The sequence below is a fragment of the Arabidopsis lyrata genome (assembly GCF_000004255.2).
Source record: "Arabidopsis lyrata subsp. lyrata unplaced genomic scaffold ARALYscaffold_2, whole genome shotgun sequence".
In the NCBI taxonomy this organism is placed as follows: domain Eukaryota; kingdom Viridiplantae; phylum Streptophyta; class Magnoliopsida; order Brassicales; family Brassicaceae; genus Arabidopsis; species Arabidopsis lyrata.
This window is the reverse complement of record NW_003302554.1, coordinates 18,330,964-18,351,160: the sequence shown is the minus strand read 5'-3', so window position 1 is coordinate 18,351,160 and position 20,197 is coordinate 18,330,964. Positions and strand designations below refer to the sequence as shown.

Below are 20,197 nucleotides of genomic sequence, written 5' to 3'. Positions count from 1 at the left end.
CAAATGATCTCAGCCTTAGTTGACTCGATATCATCCCTCATGTAAGAATCACCATCAATGTCTGTTGAATGAAACACGACAACGTAAATCTGAATAATTTACAGCCGGGATCATTACTCCCACCGAGTAGTTGCATGCTTTGTTAGAAGTACCGACACCATGATCAGATACACACTCGTTTCTCCAGCTAGTCTCAAAGCCCTCGCTTTGTTGAAAACTTCAAATTACCGACATTCTCATAACTGTGACCAGATGCTGAAAAAGAAGATATGAAAATTGCTTCAACACTAGATTAATAGTATGATATTGAATTATTAACTTTTCTTACCCTACTCATGAGACGGCACCAAAGACATGGTCAACAATGTTAACATCTTGAGAAGAGACAGAGCCAGGCCTGTTTCTAGGATTCAAACATCTCTTTAACTTATCCAAAACCGACTGTAGAAATTCATGGGCATCTTCTTGGTTGTTTATCTGAAAGTCAGATTAAAAATCTGTGGTGGCTTAAGGTTAAACCATTCTTATGAAGAAATCTCATCAAACACAAAGTTATGAGAAGGGAAAAAAAGAAGAAGTAGATGTCATACGATTTAGATTATCACGAAATTGATCATTCGTTATATAAGATCCTGAAGAGTTGAGAGCAAGCTTAATATGATGATCTTGGAGAGCATGCATAACACAGAATGTCTCGCTGCCACCTGAAAACCCAAAAGGAGCTTTAAGATTAAGACCATGAAGAAACAGGGCATTGACTAAAATCAGACAAAAAAAAAAGAGAGAGGTTTTGAATAGTCTTAGTCGTACGGTTGCAAGGGCTTTGACATTTGTATGAGTGAAGGCTCTCAAGAAGAGGCACAGTATGAGTGAAGCACTGCAACGCAGAAGCTATGAAACAAGTGTTGCCTGAATTTATATAGCTCAGCACCCTAAAGAAAAGGAAAGTTAACATTCTGTATATTCTTCCTCTTTTTCCATAAACGGAGTCTCCCGCCAGTAAAAAAACTTCTTCAAACCGTGAGTGATGACTCTTCTAATTCTTTACGACCAAATCCTGACATCTGTCTTTTTTTGCTGACATCATCGTCATATGTAAAAAGGTTACATTGGTATATATATAGTAGAGTCAGAGATTGTGTCTTTTTATCTTTATAATCTCTATGCAAAACTCACAAAAATGTCTTTTTCTGCGGATGCTCTAGAGGGTGGACTTTCGTCTCTGAAATTGGCCGCCGACAAGTACCGATCAATCTTGAACGATGAAAAAAGGGGAAACATACGGTGGAGATACGGTGGTCCTCCGATTTTTGACACCGTGAACAAGCTTTTCGAAGAAGAAAGAACCCAGGTAACTAAAACCAACTCTTTCTCTTGCCTATCTTTATCTTTATCAACAATATGCTTAGATTGTGACTAACACAAATCACTACGCTGTTAGACTAGATGTACAAAAACATCATAATTTAAGTAGTGACCTATATAGTAATTAAATGGTTCACTAGTTTCTGCAATAATTTCCAAAAAAAAATCAAGAATCTTTGATTACCATATAATATCCGATGTGACATACATAGCAAACATATACTTAAAAAAGTTACACAAGACTTTCTTGTAAAATTCCTTGGTTTACATTTTTTATTTCCTAGTCTTAGAAAAGGTCATTATGTCACAAGTTACACAAGACTTTCTTGTAAAATTCCTTGGTTTACACTTTTTATTTCCTAGTCTTAGAAAATGTCATTGGGTAGAAAAGAAGCCAATTTGGATAGACAAAGAAGTAATTGTGGGTTATTGGTTGCAACATAGTCATGAAGATATTTAGAAATGTGATTGAGACAATTAACAACTTCAAAATGTCAACTTTACGTGGATAAGAAAACGGGATTCACCACTAATCCATTTTAAACTATTTTCTTAATATCAATCAACATGTATTGTGAGATTATTAAAGATACAAGCCATCATAACTATTTCTCCATCAAAAGCTAATATGGCTACTAGGGAAGAGAGAGATAAGTATAGATCAGTCCTTGAAGATGCAGGACAGGTTCAATGGAGGTATGGTCTCCCTCCAGACTTCAATAGTGTGAACCAGCTCTTTGAAGAAGGCCAGACCAAGGTCCTTCGGTTAATTTATGTTTCACTTAAGGTATGTGCTATGTTTATATTTTGTGAATCTGATTCGTTGATAGTGTTTGATTTTGAGCGCAGGTGTGGCCACAAGGTTCGTTAGAAGAGACTGTGCAAAACGCAATCAAGTCATGGGAGATGGAGTTCTCACATAAGATCCGTTTACAGGACTTCAAGACTATAAACCCTGAGAAATTTAAGCTCTTTGTCAATGGTAATTACAACTAGCACTTAATCAATATGATCTTAAACTGCGTAATTACCAAACAAAGATTTAAGTGTCGTTTAATTATTAGGGAGAGAAGGTTTATCAGCTGAAGAGACGCTTAGGCTTGGGAGTTACAATGCTTTGCTCAAGAACTCTTTGCCTGAAGAGTTTCAGTACTACAAGCCAGAGGAAGAGAGCTTTGAGTCATCACATGACGCCTTTAGATCTGCTTTACCACGCGGGTTTGCGTGGGAAATACTCTCTGTGTACTCGGGACCGCCTGTTATAGCCTTCAAGTTTAGACACTGGGGATACTTTGAAGGAACTTTCAAAGGTCATGCTCCTACTGGGGAAATGGTTCAATTCATGGGTCTAGGAGTTCTAAAGGTATGTTTGAAACATGAATTTGTGTCCCTCGTAATCTTTAAATGGTTAAAACTCTAGCATCAGGATTTACTTACTTCTAGAGGTTCTCTACAGGTTGATGAAACGCTTAGAGCAGAGGAGATCGAGATTTACTATGATCCAGGAGAGCTGTTCGGGGAACTACTCAAGGGACGTCCTATATCAGAGACCAAAACCACAGACAGAGGAGACAACACTGCAGACAAACAAAGCTGCCCATTCACACACTAAAAAATAATAATGATCTATGAATGTCTATTGTCCGTATAATGTTGGTTTATACCAGAAATAAGAAAAGCAGAAGTGTATTTGACCCTTTAAAGAATATATTGTAACAGTCTCTTGGTTATTGATGCATGTAATAAATTATAAGTTATGTTAGGCGTCACAATGATAATCGTACAGATAAATTACAACAAGAACTAGAATAAGGCGGTTAATTTAACTGACCAATTTCTAGCAGAGCTCAACCTTTGCATCAACCCCGTTCTGACATTCATCCATGAGAGCCACGTTCAACATCTCAGTACAGAATTGATCATCAGGTTTCAACCACAAGGCCTGAAAATAGAGGGAAAAAACAGAAAAAAGAATCATCAGAGAAAATAAACAATGTATAGCGCTTAGTCTGACTCTGATAGAGAAGAAAAGTGTTTATATGTTAATTATTAAGGAAATAATTATCGTTCTCTCATATATAGTAGTGTGTATACCTTGTGATAATATGAGATGGCAGCTGAGAAATTCCCCTGGACAAGAATGAGATGGAAATGGAAAAATTACGGGTTTTGTTATAATTAATGTTAGTACTGTTTCAAAGAAATGGCTGGTGTTTAAAAGTACATTCAAATACCTGCAAATGGTAAGTGTAACCCAAGCCGGAATAAGTGCTTAAGCTTTTGGTTGATAGTGTAAGTGCTCTTTCATAATATGAGATAGCTTCACGGTCCTTTCTGTTGGTAATAATATTTACAAGTCAATTCACAAGACGAGAATGCCTACGTAAGAGGAAGACCATGGTAGCTGTGTGTGCACCTATATACCTTAGCTTTCTATATGCATGAGCGAGATTGACCACAGTTGGTTCCCAGGTTTCAGTTAATACAGATGGTATATGGGACAACGTCTTCTCAAACCACCGCACAGCTTTACCATACCTGAAATGTAGTTAATGATGTTGATTCAATTTATTGGATAGTTCACCTTCTTCCCATTTTATAATGTAGCTTTGTCATTAAATAACATTTGGAAATTTTGGAGATAAGCAGACTGTAGAGAGAAGAGGAACGCACTCTTTCATATGATATGCAACAACTCCGAGTTCATTATAAACAAGTGGATCTGAAGGGCATATCGCCTTTGCTTGCATGAAAAACTGGACAAAAAGAAGGGATCAAAATAAATACAATATTAGCACAAAGATAGGATATATAATTTGAAGACACCACACAACATTTTCTAACTTGTTACCTGGTCCGCAAGCTTGTAGCTGTGAGTTCGCATATACTCCATTCCAATGTACAGAGTTGGCAAATGACACCTGGAACAAGATAAGATCAAGATTCAACCTGTAAAAAACAATTTGTAACGTAATAAGAAGACTTCTACAATGCTTCAGGGCTAAGAATGATTCATTTTGGACACAAGTTACAGATTTACAGTCACTAGTCTTGAAGAAAACAAGAGTAACTTGATTACCCTGGAAATAGCCTAGCGGCAGTGCGATAGGCAGACATGGCTTGGTCACCCTCCTCTTGGGCGGCAAATGAATTACCATAACCTATCCAAGCTGGTGAGAATGAGCCATCTATACTCGTAGCTTTGCTGGAAGACCATATTAAAAGAAATGGAGCTCCAGGTCAGACACATATGCACCTACCTACTACTACTACTAGAGTTGATCAAGACTGCATAATGCCATAGCATAGTTACCTAAAGTACCGCCGAGCTTCAGCATACTTTTTGATACAATAGTAGTAACAGCCCACAGCAAACCATGACAGCGCCCTACAAGACCATGTATGAGTATTTATACCACAGAGCATCAAGCAAAGGAATCATAAAAATTTGGCTCAAACAAAAAAATGCCAAAACATTTTAACGAGATCAAATCAAATACAGAAAACATATTCAACCAAAAAAACATGCTCTTGAAGTTGATTCAAGGTCTTGACAAGCTGAACCATAAAACAGGTTAACTATCCTAGCTAGGATTGGGATAAAAACATAAGAACTATATACATGCTCACCCACTGGCCATATAGCTTGAGAAAAAAAATTTAATACTCACTTCGAAGGGTAGTCTTTTACCAAATTGCACGCCATCAGATAGAGCTCATTTGAATTACCAAGTTCCATGGCAGCGGCCAAATGTACCAAGGTACACTTCAGATGAAAAGGATCTTTCTCAAGGAGTCTGTCAAATAAGACCAAAAGAGACCACATTGCTGGAATCATTCGAGTTTCATATCATATTGCTCAAAATTTAGTATCAGCAGTAATATACAACTTACGCAGCGGTTAGTTCGAAACACTTTTGATATTCACAGCATTGATGGTAGTACTCAGCTTTACAGGCCAACAGATCAGTGTTATTAGCCAACGTGATCATAGATGAGCCAGAGACACTACCACTAGTCTCGTTCTCAAGCTTCTTGAACTTGAGTTCTACCGTGTTCTCTTTGTCATACTGGACATGAAGAATAGTAAGTACCAAGAAGAAAAGAAAATAAGCTTACAAAAAGAAATCAACAGAATAGAGAATCAGCAAGTAAATCCAAATATAGGTGCCACATAACTATTGACACATTGGATCAAACACTTAACTACATAAAAATGTTTACCTTCTTTATCAAGCATGAATAGAAAGAAGAGAGCCATCCGTCTTCTGGACTAAATTGCAGTGAAGAAAGCAGACTCGATTCTGAATTTTATGTAATTAAAGTCTCAGTTCCTTCTAGTCATGTAATTGACTGGACCTTGAAACAAATAAGACGATAAAATAAAAAACAACAAAAATGCTTAAACTATAACTCACCTTCTTCAGATGTAAGCATATGACTCTCAATCAGGCATTCCAAAGCCTGAAAGGATAGATTACAGAAATCACATATATGTAACAGTTTTTCTGATCTATAGAGGTACATCAGGTTCTTACTACTACAGTAATGAAGAGAATTTTATTTTCCCACATTAGCTCTGCAACTTCCCATGGTAACTAAAAATAATAAGCAGCAATTGACTAGGGGGGTAGAAATACCTCATAGCACAGAGGATCAGCCTTTATCGCAGCTTTGTACCTGCAAACACAGCCGAAATTAATGAGTTAATTAGATATGAAGCTCAAGATTCCCACACAACACTGAATAATAATAGATGGATCAGCCAACATACACACAAGTTCCCAATAATCCCACTAGCACTTGAGTAAATCTTTTATACGTGCTAAGTTCATGTAACACCACTAACTCAATAAAATCGCTCTCTCAAAATCATAAGAACGCAGATGACAGATGATCCCCTGAACAAGAAAGATAAGGTGAAAGAAGGCTCACTGACCATTGTCGAGCCTGAGAACGGTTTTGTAAGGCTCCGTATGCTTTTCCTCTAAGAAAGCATATTGCTGATGATATCTGCAAAAGTAGATAACAATATATCAGTGCATAACCTTCAACCTCGAATGGTATAGTGGAAACTGTATGTAGTAGTCGACCAGTTAATGTAATTCCAACAGTTTCGCAAATAAACCTTCTTGAGTCGAAGTAGATAATACTTACCTAGTCTAAATTGATATACTATACATTTGAAAGTTGTAGAAAACTTACATTTATCTCTCGGTCTTCTCCATCTTTATCAAAATCTATCACGTTCCCGTCTTTAGCATCATACACAATTCCATCTTCATCAACCTTCGCATCACCAAGCATCAAGAGACACTGATCCCACTCCTTCAATTCCTCCTGAGAACACACAGAAAATACCGATAAACCCTAAAACCCTCCATTGAAGCGAAACAATCTGAAATTCCCAAACCCATCCCATCTAAAACAAGAGAAATAGATAGAAAAATTGGAATTACGAGGCACTTGGCGGCGAGGTAACGGAATCGAAGATCTCGGAGGACAATCTTAGAAGCGTTAAGAAGGTGAAAGGCGCGACGGTAATGGCGGCCGAGGAATAGAGCTTGAGCTTGCATATATATGTCAGCTGGATCATTTGTAAGAGCCGCTACTTTGTCGGCGAAGAAGATGGCTGACGAATACAAATGCTTACTGACGCAGTCTCGAACCACTCCTCGGATCTTCTCAATTTCTTCTTCCCTCATAATTTCCTCACCTCTCGAATTCTCCCAGACGAATTCCAGAATTAGCAAGATCTAAGCAGTGATCGTAACAAAAACGGAAGATTATTGGGAAATTTTGTTCGTCCGCTTTCTCCAGTCGGAAGTGTTTGAGCGAGAGAGGCTTCGGGACAAGGGAAGAGCCTCGGCGGGAGTGTGATTCCTTATTTTTTCACCCACCCCTTCCATAATATATGGGCTTTAGGCCCATTGTGTTCAGGCTTGACGAAGTCAATGGTGGGGCCCTAAATTAGGTTTTGGGCTTTCGGCCTATTAACGTAGTGCACAAAAAGTTAAATGACGCGCCTATAATTACATACAATATGGGACCCACAGAGCCACGAGTTAAATGTTCTACTATGCGCTGCTTTGACTAAGTACACGAGTCGACTATTCTATCCTGCGCCACCCCGGTTAATTAGCCACTAGTGGAGAAGAACAGTTGGAAAATACAAGCGTTACGAAAACCCTTATGATCAGGCTGGTGGATTCCACGAGGATTCGTCTCTGTATATATCGCCCTTCTTCATGAGCCTTCATATTTGATTTCTTCATGCTGCTTCGCGAAATCGCAGGTACACAGATTTATGTCGTTAACTGGGTTCCTTATGAAATTCAATAGATATTTTATCCAACATTTAGTAGATTTTTTCATCAAAATGTTGTGTGTTTTCTTCTTCTTCTTCTTTGATTTGACATTTGCGATGCAGATTAACATGGATAGAGGAGGAGATGCGAAACGTGAAAGAAGAAGCGATGAGGATAGGCTGAGCAACTTACCAGAATCCTTACTATGTCAGATAATGTTGAATATCCCCACCAAGGATGTGGTTAAGAGTTGTGTGTTATCCAGAAGATGGAGAAACCTCTGGAGATATGTTCCTGGTTTGAACGTGGAGTACAGTGAATTTCTAGACTATAACGCTTTCGTGAGTTTTGTTGATAGGTTCCTGGGTGTAGAGAGAGAGTCTTGCTTCGAACGTTTTAGGTTAAGGTACGATTGTGATGAAGAAGAGCGCACGATTTCTATTGTCAAGCGGTGGATCAACATTGTCGTCAACCAAAAACTTAAAGTTCTCGACGTTTTGGACTACACTTGGGGGAATGAGGAAGTCCAGATACCTCCATCCGTTTACACATGCGAGAGCTTGGTGTCTATGAAGCTCTGTAATGTGATCTTGCCTAATCCTCAGTTTATATCTTTGCCTTTGGTCAAAGCTATTGAGCTTGATATAGTTAAGTTTGCCAATGCTTTGGTGTTGGAAAAGCTCATCTCAAGCTGTTCAGCTCTTGAAAGCTTGATTATAAGCAGGAGTTCCGTTGATGATATAGATGTTTTACGTGTCCGTTCTCGGTCTCTACTGAGATTCAAACATATTGGTAACTGTTCTGATGGTTGGGATGGATGCGAAGTTGCTATTGATGCTCCTAAGCTTGAGTATCTGAACATCAGTGATCATTCAACCGCAAAGTTCAGAATAAAGAATTCGGGTTCTCTTGTTGAGGCGAATATCAATATCATATTTAATATGGAAGAGCTACCAGATCCAAATAATCGGCCAAAGAGAAAAATGATTCGAGATTTTCTCGCCGAGATCTCTACTGTCAAAACATTGTTCATCTCTTCGCATACTCTTGAGGTAACCTTTTTCTACTTTGCGCTTAAGTTTTTGTTTTTTTTGTTGAATTCGATGTTTTGGTGCTTAAGCTTTTTCATATAAGAAACATAATCACCTAAATTTACTTTGCAGGTTATATTCGATTCGAGTTGTGAACTACCAGTATTTCATAACCTATCTTCCTTGCACATAGACTTCGAAGACCACAGCTTGAAAATGTTGTCCACGTTTCTCCAGAGCTGCCCAAATCTAAAATCTCTTGTCGTGGTTAGGGTTATTTCACTTTAAACAATGAAATTGCTTTTCTATAATGCTACTGGTGGAACTATCTGATGCTTACCTTGTGTTTCTTCAATTCGATTGTATATGCAGGAATTTAAGGATTCCTCAGAAGAGGACGGAGTTGGAGTTTTATCCATACCTCTGTGTTTCTTAACAACACTCGAGTATGTTAAGATAGAAAGGCCAATCACAGGGGAGGCGAGGGGGATGAAACTAGTTAGTTACATTTTGGAGAATTCACCAATCCTCAAGAAACTGACTCTAAGCTTGAAGAGTTCCAGAGAGAACGAAGAATCTGTCATTCTCAAAGAACTCCTTACGGTTCCAAGACTCTCTACCTCATGCAAAGTTGTCGTTTCTGATCCTCGTAGTTGTTGGTTACTTGCTTAATGTTAAATATATCTTTTCTTCATCGTTTGTAATGATTTTCATGTTTCGTAACTTGGAAGACAATCATATGTTTGTTAGTAGTAATGACTGTGTTCTGTCCATTTATTCACTAGTAATTCTGTTTTGAGAGAGAGACGGAAAAACTTGTAATAAATTTGGAGATTATTATAGGGCTGCGACCTTATTATGTTGATTAACAAGGCACAAAAGCGACCAAACGGTTTGGTCAAATCCCATTAGCTCATTATAAGCCCAATCACTTGACTTACAAGTTAAAATTACAAAGCGTTTTATATTTCAAACGATGCCGTATTAACTAACCATGATACCAAGTACTAATCGGCTCCTTCTCTTCCTTTTCATTGTGTGGGGGAGAAACTTACGGCAGGCTAATCTAAAGCGACGGCGAGTTCAATTTCTAGTAAGACAAGTTGTTTTTTTTTGAGATCGCTTGAAAAATATCTTACTTTGTATGTATTTTTGCTTGAAGAGGTCAACCTAAAAGACGAAATCTAGTGGGTTTTCTTTCTTTTCTTTATTTATTGTTTGTGTTGATGATGTTGAGTAGGATGACTATAACTAGGGTTTAGGAGCTATTTCTTGATTTACACTTGCTCCTTTTCTCCAGCCATGGTGTGGTGTAAGCATTGTGCGAAGAATGTTCCCGGAATTCGCCCCTTCGACGGTGGTTTGTAAGTGTTTTCGATTTTTAAACTTGCGGTTATGATTCTAGCTCCGAGTTATGATGAGCTTGTTCTTTTTTTTTTGTAGGGCATGTGATTTATGTGGGAGGATTTTGGAAAACTTCAATTTTTCTACTGATGTTACCTTCGTTAAGAATGCCGCTGGACAGGTATACTCTAAGCTCCTCTTATTCTAGTGGCTGTATGACAAGTTATATATCAACTTTTTATTCTTTAACAGTCTAGTGAGTAAATTAGAATATTAGATGATATACTCGTGCCTTTTTATCTTGATCCTTACCTCCATTTATATGATATACTTTAGGTTATATACTACCCGAGTCCAAAATTTTTACCAGCTTAATTGGCTAAAATCAATAGAAATATCTTTGATAGAAATAATAGATTAGACAACGGATTTTAGTTTATAAAAAACTCTTGTCTTTTCAGTGATATCTAGAGAGTTGCTTCACTATGATGCTATCTTTTTTTCGACCATTTGAAATTATTTCTGTGCCTGCAGAGCCAAGCGTCAGGTAACATTGTGACAAGTGTTAAGAGTGGGCTTTCAAGCTCACGTGAAAGGAGAAAGAGAATAGGTATACAGAGATGAGTTTGCTTTTTTTCAAGTATCATTCCTTTGTTCATTTGGCTCATCTTTTGTTTTGGCAGCTAGAGATGAGTTAAGGAATTTGAAAGATGCCTTGGGAATTGGTGATGAGAGAGATGATGTGATTGTCATGGCTGCCGAATTCTTTGAAGTATGTTTAGGTTTTACAAATCGTCTGAATATTAATCAATCTGTCAGGATTCTTACACCGTCTTACTTTATTTATCTTCTGAAGATGGCAACTGACCAAAACTTCACTAAAGGGCGCAGAACTGAACTTGTACAGTCTTCCTGTCTCTACTTGACTTGCAGGTTAGAATCTTAGTGATCGTAGTTACAGATTTCTTTCCCTCATATATCATGCTGAGTTATGTTACGAGTAATGCGTTATTTCACTGAATGTTAACCAAATACTTTCTTTACTTGTAGGGAAAAGAAAATTCCGTTTCTTCTTATTGATTTTTCAAGCTACCTTCGAGTTAGCGTGTAAGATGAGTTGTTTTCATTCCCATACTACGTTTCTCTTTATTTGATAGCCGAATTACCTCTTAAGTCTACTGCTGAGTCGAGTCGAGTAATGCTGGTATTGGTTTCATTTCTAGTTACGAGTTAGGTTCTGTGTACTTGCAACTCTGTGAAATGCTGTACCTTGTGCAAAACGAGAACTATGAGGAGCTTGTTGATCCTTCAATCTTCATTCCTCGATTCATGAACAGTAAGTATGTCGTCTTCTGCCTCCCCATTCTTTTTCTTTATCGGGTTGATGCAGAACATTCTATTTTAGTTAAAATACAAAACAATTATATCAAATTCTTGTTTCATTATATACTTGCAGACTTATTGAAAGGTGCACACAATATAACAAAAAATGTCTGGGATAAGGTCTTTGGTACGGCTACAAACATTATATCTAGTATGAAGAGAGATTGGATGCAGGTGTGTTTTTATTGTTAAAAGGATAGTTGCCTACGTGTTCTTTGGCTTAAAGTTATTTATTATGGCTTGTGTTAATGTTGGCCATCTATTGGCTTGCAGACCGGCCGGAAACCAAGTGGAATATGTGGAGCAGCAATTTACATAGCTGCACTTTCTCATGGTATCATGTGCTCTAGAGCAGATATTGTAAGAATATGATTTAAGCTTTTGAAAGAATATTGTTATAAGATGAGAGCTAGGATATTTCGATTTCATGTGTTTTCGAAATATTTTTCAGGCAAAAATTGTGCATATGTGTGAAGCAACAATAACCAAAAGATTGAATGAGTTTGCTAATACCAAGGCTGGAAGTTTAACTGTGAGTTATTTCATTTGCATGATTATGTTACAAATCGTTTCTAGTTGTAGATTAGATGTTGTCAATTTTTTGCCTCATATTACTTGTTGGTTTTATGTATTATTCAGTTGTTGTACATGCTTGTCTAGGTTGATGAGCTTGATAAAAGCGAACCGATATCGCGTAAAGAAGCTTTTACCCCAAGACCAAATTCTGACGAAGGAGTAGTGAACTGTCAACATAAGGATTTAAAACGTTTTGGTTATGGATTATGTAAGAGCTGTCACGATGATGTAAGTCTCGGACTTGTCTCTTTCCATTTTATTTTTTGATGCTTGTGCAACTGGCGAGAAATGGCAATCAGATGCTTCCAATTTTTTCCGGCAGTTCATTAAAATTTCTGGTGGAATTGTTGGTGGGTCGGATCCTCCTGCTTTCCAGCGAGCAGAGAAAGAGAGAATGGAAAAAGCAGCTAGAGAAGAAAACGAGGGAGGAGTTGGTAGCGATGAACAAGTAAATGTAAGCAAAGGGGAAAAACAATGTCCGGGTGAGTGTACTTGATGTGTAATCAGATTAAAGTTTTTTATTGTCTTCTTTTGCTATCGTTTGAACTCTTGAGAATCTTTTGTGCGCAGAGAAAGGCCAAGGAGAAAAATATGGGGGTGAAGAACATGCTGAATATTCGGACGACGATGAATCAGGCATCTGTTCGGACGACGATGATTCTGAGGTGGGCTATGATTTTGCTTTCTTGTTTTGTATTAGATATGCTTGGTCGAATGCTTAAACTTTGAATATGGAACATGAAATGGAGAAATGCTCTAGAGTCTTTTTCCCTTACTAGAGTTTCACTTGTTCACTGTTTCCCAGGTGGATCACATTCTTCTCGGTGAGGACGAAACGCTGTTGAAGACGACGGCCTGGAATTTGCAAAACAGAGAGTATGTTAAGGTGTGATTGATAGGCTATATATATCATTTATCTTCTCTTGGATTGAGAAACTCGGAGAATAATTTATATTGTTGGGTAGGAGCAAGCAGAAAAAGAAGCAGCTCTGAAGGCAGCTAATTGCCCAGAAGATGCAAGAAACCTTGTGGAAGCTTCTAAAGCAGCTGTGGCGAAATCTAGAAAGGAAAAGCGACAAAAACGTGCTGAAGAAGAAAAGAACGCGCCTCCGCCAGCTACAACCATGGAAGCAGTTCGCAGAACACTTGAGAGGAAGGTAAAAATATATTGTATCTTTTGAAGAAAAACGTTTGGAGTTTTCTTGTGTTTCTGATTTGGAGTCTTATACAGAGACTCGGTGGGTTAATAAACTACGATGTTTTGGAGGAGCTCTTTGATACTAGCGTAAGTTTATTATCCTCTCTTCTTGTTTCCTTAGTTGTCATCACTTTCAGGTCTATACAATTTTGTTCTTGTTTCTTCTTTCAGCCAGGTAAGAAGTCACAGAAGAAACCGAGAACCGAGACAGTTACAGAGAAGGAGAAGGAAGAGCATGAGATTGATGAAGATGAAGAAGCACCATACGAGATGAACACAGATGAGAAATTCTATGAAGACGAAGTGGAAGAAGAAGAGGATGGTTATGATTTTGGATTGTATTAATGATACTTTTTGATTCATTTTTGTTTTTGTAGGATCTTTGATTCTCAAATTCAAAGGCTTTTTAGGAGAAGCCAAATAAATGTCTTTTGTCAGATCTATGATCATTTCTTCTTTCAGCTAAGTTGAAAAATCACCCCAACAGACAATGGTGGAATGATTGAGAGAGTATGTATACTGTATAGTAATGATATTTAACAAGAAGCAAAGCCCAACACAGGCACAGTAGTAAAAGAAGAGGATTCAAACACAATCACTTGACTTGCAAGTTAAAATTTACAGTGTGATTTATACTTAAAACGATGTCGTATTAACCAATCAAGATACCGAGGACTACTAATCGGATCATTAAACCGAATCGATCCGAACCGGATTTGGAATGGAACAGAGTGAAACTCTGAAGTCTGAACGGCCGCCGGAGGATGTGGAACGGGCAGACAAAAAATATGTATGTTTTGATATAGTACACGATTTTTAGGAACTGTCGATGATCGATACATTAATTTAATCGAATCTCTATTACAAGTTCTTAAGGATTTCGTTTCGATTTGATATTTGCGTTAATGGATGAAGACGGTGAGAAACGTGTTCGTGCCAAAGGCTCAGGTGAAGTTGATTGGATAAGCGATTTGCCAGATTGTTTGCTATGTCAGGTACTCTTGAAACTTCCCACGAAAGATGTAGTCAAGAGTAGTGTGTTATCCACTAGATGGAGAAATATCTGGAAGTATGTACCTGGATTGAACTTGACTTATTGTGATTTCCATGTCCGCAACACATTCTCGTATGACCACAACACATTCTTGAGTTTTGTCGACAGTTTTATGGGTTTTAATAGACAATCTTGCTTTCAAAGTTTTAAGTTAGAGTATGATTCTAGTGGGTATGGTGAGCCTATAATTGCTCTTATCATGCGGTGGATCAACAGTGTTGTTAGTCGGAAAGTGAAATATCTCGGTGTTTCGGATGATTCATGTGGGAGTTATGATTACGAGATGCCTCAAACCATTTACACTTGTGAGACCTTAGTATACTTAACGCTCGATGGACTATTCTTGGCTAGTCCCAAGTTTGTTTCTTTACCTTCTCTTAAAGAACTCCATCTAAGTATTGTCAAGTTTGCTGACGATTTGGCATTTGAAACGCTCGTCTCACAGTGCCCAGTTCTAGAAAACCTAACTATCAACAAGAGTTTCTGTGATGATTTTGAATTTACATGTGTGCGTTCTCAGTCTCTATTGAGCTTCACTCATGTTGCGGACAGTGATGAGATGTTGGTTGAAGATCTAGTAGTTGCAATTGATGCCCCCAAGCTTAAGTATCTGAGGCTCAGTGATCATCGAATTGGTAGTTTCATACTGAAAAATCTGGCTTCGCTTGTTGAAGCTGATATCGATACTGTCTTTAACTTGATTTGCAAGAAGATGTTCGATCCAAATGATCTGAAAAAAAGAAATATGATTCGTGATTTTCTCGTCGGGATCTCTAACATAAAAAACTTGATCATCGCTTCGAGTACTCTTGAGGTAACTTATATTGAATTTGCTATTGGGATGCTTAACTTTATATTATAAGTGTACCCTGATACTTTTTTTTTTGGTCGTAGGTCATTTATGATTACTCAAGATGTGAACCACTAACCTTATTCCATAACCTATCTTCCTTGCGTGTTGAGTTCTACGGCTACAGGTGGGAAATGTTGCCAGTCTTTCTTGAGAGCTGCCCTAATCTAAAATCTCTTTTCGTGGTGAGGATTGTCTACGGAACCATGAACTTCCCATCTTAAGATGCAAATGGTGAAAGTATCATATATTGGACTAATGTCTCTTCCACTCGGTTAAATGGTACGTACTTGCAGGGATCTGCTAATTATCGGGAGAAGGAGGGAATTAATATCTTGTCCGGACCTCGGCGCTTCCTATCATCTCTCAAGTATGTTAAGATAGAAAGACCATTGAAAGGAGAGGCGAAGGAGATGAAACTAGTGAGTTACTTACTTGAGAATTCAACAATCCTCAAGGAACTGACCCTATGCTTGGATAATTCCATAAAGAAAGAAGAATCTGTCCTCCTAAAAGAACTCCTTACTATTCCAAGACTCTCTACGTCATGCAAAGTTGTCGTTCTCTGATGATCCTCATAGTCATCACCAATAAACATACAAGGTTGTTTGTTTCTGAGTACTTGGTTAATATGAATTCTTTGTTTTCTCTTAGTTTGCGATGATTTCATATAACGGTTGAGTTTTTTTTGAAGATTCAGTTCTCGTGACCAGGCATTAGTGAGTTGTCAAATACTTGTTTTCTCTAGTCTTGCAAATTTTGGGGTTTAAATTGCATAAAAAGAAAGACACCTAATTAAAGAAACGGATCTAAAAGAAAGTAATAACCTAATAATAGCCCAATAAGAGCCCAATTACATGATCAACAATTGTGATTCATACTAAAAACGATGACGTTTACAGCTAGGGTTCCTAAGGACGGATATCCGAATCAGATTAAACGGAATGGATACAAACCGGGTTCACACAAGTGTATTTTTGATAAGCCCTCGTTTTGAATTTTGGTTCCATTTTGACCTATTCGTTCGCGATAATGTCGGTATCGTTGGATTCCTTGATTTTCTACAATAGTCTTATTTAGCGTTGGAGGGAAGATTTGAATCGATTCTCTCTCTATTCGAAGCTTTTCGATTCGGCATTTACATGGGTGAAGCTGGAAGGAAACGTGGTCGTGCCAAAGGATCGAGGAAAAGAAAGAGAGATGGTGATTGGATAAGCGATTTGCCAGAATCGTTGCTATGTAAGGTACTTTTGAATCTCCCCACTAAGGATGTGGTTAGGACTAGTGTTTTATCTAAGAGATGGAAAAATCTCTGGAAATGTGTTCCTGGATTGGACTTGAGTGGTGAGGATATCAAAATGTACTACATCTACGTGAGATTTGTCGATAGATTTCTGAAGTTTAATAGGAAGTATCACATAGAAAGTTTTAAGTTAAGCTACCCTGGTGATGGGAATTGTGAGCCTGAAATTGATCTGATGAAGCGGTGGATCACCACAGTCATTCAGCTGAAAGTTAAAAATCTCGAGTTTTTTGACTATTCATGGGCGAATGGTACGTTTAATATACCTCCAAGCATCTACACTAGTAATAGCTTGGTATACTTAAAGCTAAGTACGGTAACCATGTCTACTGTCAAGTCTGTTTCTTTACCTTCTCTCAGAGTTCTCAAGCTAAGTGCAGTTAAGTTCGCCGACCATTTGGATTTAGAGACACTGATCTCAGGCTGCACTGCTCTTGAAACCTTAGTTATAAGTTACTTTGATCGCGTTGAAGTCTTACGAGTGTGTTCTCAATCTCTACTGAGCTTCACTCATGTTGCGCACAAGCGTTACTTTACTCATGTTGGGCACAAGCGTTTGGCTGAAGAAGATCTATCAATTGTAATTGATGCTCCCAGGCTTGAGTATCTGAAGCTCAGTGATCATCAGACTGCAAGTTTCATAATAAAAAATTCTGGTTCTCTTGTTGCGGTGGATATTAATATTGTGTTTAACTTGTCATTCGGTTTAGATCCAAGAGACCTACCAAAGAGAAGTATGATTCATAATTTTCTCGTTGGGATCTCTTGCGTCAAAAATATGACCATCTCTTCCATTACTCTCAAGGTAACCTATGTTGAATTGGATATCTCAATGCTTAACTTTATCTTATAATTTTTTCCTCATAGTTTTTTTTTATTCTTGCAGGTCATCTATGATTACTTAAGATGTGAACCACTACCCTTATTCCGTAACCTATCTTTCTTGCGTGTTAAGTTCTACAACTACAGCTTGAAAATGCTGCCAACCTTTCTTGAGAGCTGCCCAAATCTAAAATCCCTTGTCTTGGTTAGAATTTTTTACTGACCTTTATTATAATTTAAATGGTGAATATATCATAAACTCAACTTGTTTTGGTTCACTTGATTGTACTTGCAGGGATCTACTAAAAAACAGAATATGAAAGAAATTAGTATGTTTTCTGGACCTCAAGGTTTCTTACCATCTCTCGAGTATGTTGAGATAAAGGTGCCACTGAAAGGGGTTGTGGTGGAGATCATGAAACTAGTGGGCTACTTTCTTGAGAAATCAACAATCCTTAAGAAACTAACCCTATGCTTGGATGATTCCAGAAAGACAGGAGAACCTTTCATTCGCAAGGAACTCCTTACCATTCCAAGAATTTCTACCTCATGCGAAGTTTTGGTTCTCTGATCCTTATAGTCGTTGATGCCCATGAACACACAAGTTTGATTTTTTGATAAGTTTATTTATTTGAACTCGATGCTTCTTCTTTCTTTATCGTTTTCATGATTATCGTAGCTTTATTAATTGTTTGATAAGTTTATTAATGTGAACACACGATTCTCTTAGGTGGTACTATGCCAAAAATAAATGTTATTGGTTTCCTTCTCTTTTGTCTTGTTGCGTTCTGTTTATTGATTGAGACAGTATAGTACAGTACAGAGACTTGGAGTTGGGAATTTGTAAATTTGGGGATCTTAATGGAAAAAAAATTGAGTTGAAACTTACACGACCAAAACCTAAAAGCCCATTGTAAGCCCAATAATGTGAGGCCCATAAAATATTCCATCTCGTCTCTAACTCGATAAGGACGCCTGCTTATCAACCACTGCAGTGACACTGACACGGGTAGAGACTCATTTGGATTAGACAAAGCAGATACTTTGGCCGGAAAATTCGACGGCGATTTGTCTCACACTGTTCTAATTCTTCAGGTACTCTCTCTCTCTTTCTTTCTATTTATTAGATTCATCGTTCCAAGTTGATTCTTCATCCGAAAATAGTTTTACCGGATTCCCTTTTTTTATTTTATTTTTTTCCGATTTGATGTTTACTAGGTAGAGTACATGGCTGAAGACGCAGAGAGTGACGCAGAGAGCCGTGTGCGTGCCAAACGCTCGGATGACAGGAGGGGTCATCTAGATAGGCTGAGCAAATTACCAGATTCATTGCTATGTCAGGTACTCTTGAATCTTCCCACAAAAGATGTGGTTAAGACTAGTGTGTTATCCAGTAGATGGGAAAATCTCTGGAGAAGTGTACCTGGTTTGGACTTGGGGTATGGTGACTTCCCGGAGTACAACGCTTTTGTGAGCTTTGTTGATAGCTTTCTGGGTTTTAACAGCGAATCTTGCCTGCAAAATTTTAAGTTAAACTACCAATATTTAAGGCGAAAGTACGAATGGAACTGGACTGAGCTTGATAATGCTAATGTCACCTGGTGGATCAACACAGTTATTAAGCGGAAAGTTGAACATCTTCATGTCCTGGACGGGAGGTGGTTGGAACATGAATTGCAGATACCTCAAACAGTTTACACATGTGAGAGCTTGGTATCCTTGAAGCTCTCTGACGTGATCTTCATTAATCCCAAGTCCGTTTCTTTACCTTCTGTCAAAGTTATGTATCTTGATATGGTTAAGTTTGCCAACGATTGGGCTTTCGAAATGCTCATCTCAGGCTGCCCAGTTCTCGAAAGCTTAACTATAGAGAGGAGTGCCTGTGATAATGTAGATTATTTACGCGTGTGCTCTCTGTCTCTATTGAGTTTCACCCTTGTTGGCCACTGTAACGAAGATATGAATAAAGAACAAGTAGTTGCAATAGATGCTCACAAGCTTGAGTATCTCAAGCTATATTGTCATGAAACTGCAAGTTTCATAATAAATAATCCGGCTTCCCTCGTTAAGATGGCCATCGACATCAGGTTTAACTTGTCTTTCGAAAAGAGGTTTGATCCCAATGATCTACCAAAGAGAAATATGATCCGTAATTTTCTCATTGGGATCTCTAATGTCAAAGAAATGGACATCTCTTCGTATACACTCGAGGTAACATCTGCTGAATTCTCTATGTTCATGCTTAAGTTTTTCATATGAGAAATTGTATTACCTCTCAAATGCGTTTATCACCTATACTCTGATTCTGTTTTTCTTGCAGGCCATCTGTAACTACTCAAGATGTGAACGATTACCCTTATTCCGTAACCTATCTTCCTTGCATGCTGACTTCGACGACTGCAGGTGGGAAATGTTGCCAGTCTTTCTAGAGAGCTGCCCGAATCTAAAATCTCTCTCTGGTTAGGACTGATTACTGAAACCATAAACTTACTTTCTTATTAATGCAATTACTGAAAGTATCACATACTCAACTTGTTTGGTACACTTTGGTCCTACTTACAGGGATTTAGTAAATCTCCAGGGGAGGAGCCAATTAGTATTTTACCTGAACCTCATTGTAACCTACCGTCTCTTAGTTTATTGACATAGGAAAGCCAATGGTAGAAGAAGAGGCAACAGAATTGAAACTAATGAGTTACTTTCTGGAGAACTCAACAATCCTCAAGAAACTAACACTACGCTTAGGTAGTTTCAGAGGAAACGAAGAATCTGCCTTCCTCAAGAAACTCCTTACCATTCCAAGACTCTCTAGCTCATGCCAAGTTGTCATTCTCTGATCGTCATAGTCTTTGGCCATTAACAGAAAAATGTTGTATTTGAGGACTTAATGTCAAGTCTGTTTGTTTATTCTACTTTTTTTTTGTCAACCTATGTTTCTTTCTTCTTTTGTGATGGTTTTGAAT

General features: G+C 38.0%; 7 protein-coding genes and 1 long non-coding RNA gene across 15 annotated transcripts; 6 read left to right on the top strand and 2 right to left on the bottom strand.

Moving 5' to 3' along the window:
- Positions 1-32: 32 nt before the first annotated feature.
- LOC9325272 lies at positions 33-1,042 on the bottom strand. The gene is made up of 3 exons (XR_002333973.1): positions 811-1,042; positions 329-704; positions 33-255 (listed from the first exon to the last, which is right to left on the bottom strand). It is a non-coding gene; the product is annotated as an uncharacterized LOC9325272 (long non-coding RNA).
- A 65-nt stretch (positions 1,043-1,107) lies between these two features.
- On the top strand, positions 1,108-3,127 carry LOC9323821 (pathogen-related protein). Of its 3 annotated transcripts, XM_021034818.1 has the most exons (5): positions 1,265-1,351; positions 1,989-2,122; positions 2,215-2,347; positions 2,430-2,728; positions 2,822-3,127. In XM_021034818.1, exons 2-5 carry the CDS (start codon positions 1,994-1,996, stop codon positions 2,975-2,977), a joined length of 717 nt encoding a protein of 238 aa, XP_020890477.1. In that variant the 5' UTR covers positions 1,265-1,351; positions 1,989-1,993; the 3' UTR covers positions 2,978-3,127. The 3 variants fall into 3 exon arrangements, with proteins under 3 accessions (XP_020890475.1, XP_020890477.1, XP_020890476.1); XM_021034816.1 differs by lacking the exon at positions 1,989-2,122 and having other exon boundaries at positions 1,108-1,351; XM_021034817.1 differs by lacking the exon at positions 1,265-1,351 and having other exon boundaries at positions 1,393-2,122.
- LOC9325271 (anaphase-promoting complex subunit 6) lies at positions 2,852-7,598 on the bottom strand. 2 transcript variants are annotated; one of them, XM_021034786.1, is made up of 17 exons: positions 6,825-7,335; positions 6,571-6,705; positions 6,305-6,378; positions 6,006-6,045; positions 5,784-5,829; positions 5,590-5,669; positions 5,260-5,435; positions 5,037-5,162; positions 4,679-4,753; positions 4,445-4,570; positions 4,217-4,286; positions 4,039-4,121; positions 3,790-3,903; positions 3,600-3,699; positions 3,460-3,495; positions 3,197-3,307; positions 2,852-2,942 (listed from the first exon to the last, which is right to left on the bottom strand). In XM_021034786.1, the coding sequence occupies exons 1-16, from the start codon at positions 7,068-7,070 to the stop codon at positions 3,203-3,205; spliced, it is 1,632 nt and encodes a 543-aa protein (XP_020890445.1). In that variant the 5' UTR covers positions 7,071-7,335; the 3' UTR covers positions 2,852-2,942; positions 3,197-3,202. The 2 variants fall into 2 exon arrangements, with proteins under 2 accessions (XP_020890445.1, XP_020890444.1); XM_021034785.1 differs by lacking the exon at positions 2,852-2,942 and having other exon boundaries at positions 3,072-3,307; positions 6,825-7,598.
- Positions 7,575-9,477, top strand: LOC9325270 (putative F-box/FBD/LRR-repeat protein At1g78760). 2 transcript variants are annotated; one of them, XM_021034789.1, is made up of 4 exons: positions 7,575-7,660; positions 7,796-8,725; positions 8,837-8,971; positions 9,077-9,477. In XM_021034789.1, exons 2-4 carry the CDS (start codon positions 7,802-7,804, stop codon positions 9,374-9,376), a joined length of 1,359 nt encoding a protein of 452 aa, XP_020890448.1. In that variant the 5' UTR covers positions 7,575-7,660; positions 7,796-7,801; the 3' UTR covers positions 9,377-9,477. The 2 variants fall into 2 exon arrangements, with proteins under 2 accessions (XP_020890448.1, XP_002889207.2); XM_002889161.2 differs by lacking the exon at positions 7,575-7,660 and having other exon boundaries at positions 7,667-8,725.
- Positions 9,478-9,650: 173 nt separating this feature from the next.
- On the top strand, positions 9,651-13,689 carry LOC9325269 (transcription factor IIIB 60 kDa subunit). Of its 2 annotated transcripts, XM_002889160.2 has the most exons (18): positions 9,651-9,797; positions 10,005-10,068; positions 10,148-10,229; positions 10,583-10,658; positions 10,732-10,820; positions 10,905-10,981; positions 11,099-11,155; positions 11,272-11,384; positions 11,505-11,605; positions 11,705-11,791; positions 11,883-11,963; positions 12,092-12,235; positions 12,330-12,489; positions 12,578-12,672; positions 12,813-12,893; positions 12,973-13,164; positions 13,239-13,292; positions 13,377-13,689. In XM_002889160.2, exons 2-18 carry the CDS (start codon positions 10,007-10,009, stop codon positions 13,548-13,550), a joined length of 1,725 nt encoding a protein of 574 aa, XP_002889206.1. In that variant the 5' UTR covers positions 9,651-9,797; positions 10,005-10,006; the 3' UTR covers positions 13,551-13,689. The 2 variants fall into 2 exon arrangements, with proteins under 2 accessions (XP_002889206.1, XP_020890443.1); XM_021034784.1 differs by lacking the exons at positions 9,651-9,797; positions 10,005-10,068 and having other exon boundaries at positions 10,214-10,229; positions 10,736-10,820.
- Positions 13,690-14,004: 315 nt separating this feature from the next.
- LOC110230809 (F-box/FBD/LRR-repeat protein At1g78750) lies at positions 14,005-16,078 on the top strand. 3 transcript variants are annotated; one of them, XM_021034796.1, is made up of 4 exons: positions 14,005-14,200; positions 14,780-15,073; positions 15,154-15,294; positions 15,406-16,078. In XM_021034796.1, exons 1-4 carry the CDS (start codon positions 14,111-14,113, stop codon positions 15,676-15,678), a joined length of 798 nt encoding a protein of 265 aa, XP_020890455.1. In that variant the 5' UTR covers positions 14,005-14,110; the 3' UTR covers positions 15,679-16,078. The 3 variants fall into 3 exon arrangements, with proteins under 3 accessions (XP_020890455.1, XP_020890454.1, XP_020890453.1); XM_021034795.1 differs by having other exon boundaries at positions 14,005-15,073; positions 15,223-15,294; XM_021034794.1 differs by having other exon boundaries at positions 14,005-15,073.
- A 4-nt stretch (positions 16,079-16,082) lies between these two features.
- LOC110230808 (F-box/LRR-repeat protein 13-like) lies at positions 16,083-18,005 on the top strand. Its single transcript, XM_021034793.1, has 3 exons — positions 16,083-17,217; positions 17,299-17,439; positions 17,530-18,005. Exons 1-3 carry the CDS (start codon positions 16,252-16,254, stop codon positions 17,803-17,805), a joined length of 1,383 nt encoding a protein of 460 aa, XP_020890452.1. The 5' UTR covers positions 16,083-16,251; the 3' UTR covers positions 17,806-18,005.
- A 214-nt stretch (positions 18,006-18,219) lies between these two features.
- Positions 18,220-19,892, top strand: LOC9323820 (putative FBD-associated F-box protein At1g78730). The gene is made up of 4 exons (XM_021034807.1): positions 18,220-18,329; positions 18,453-19,445; positions 19,555-19,693; positions 19,797-19,892. Exons 2-4 carry the CDS (start codon positions 18,462-18,464, stop codon positions 19,802-19,804), a joined length of 1,131 nt encoding a protein of 376 aa, XP_020890466.1. The 5' UTR covers positions 18,220-18,329; positions 18,453-18,461; the 3' UTR covers positions 19,805-19,892.
- The last annotated feature ends 305 nt before the right edge of the window (positions 19,893-20,197 follow it).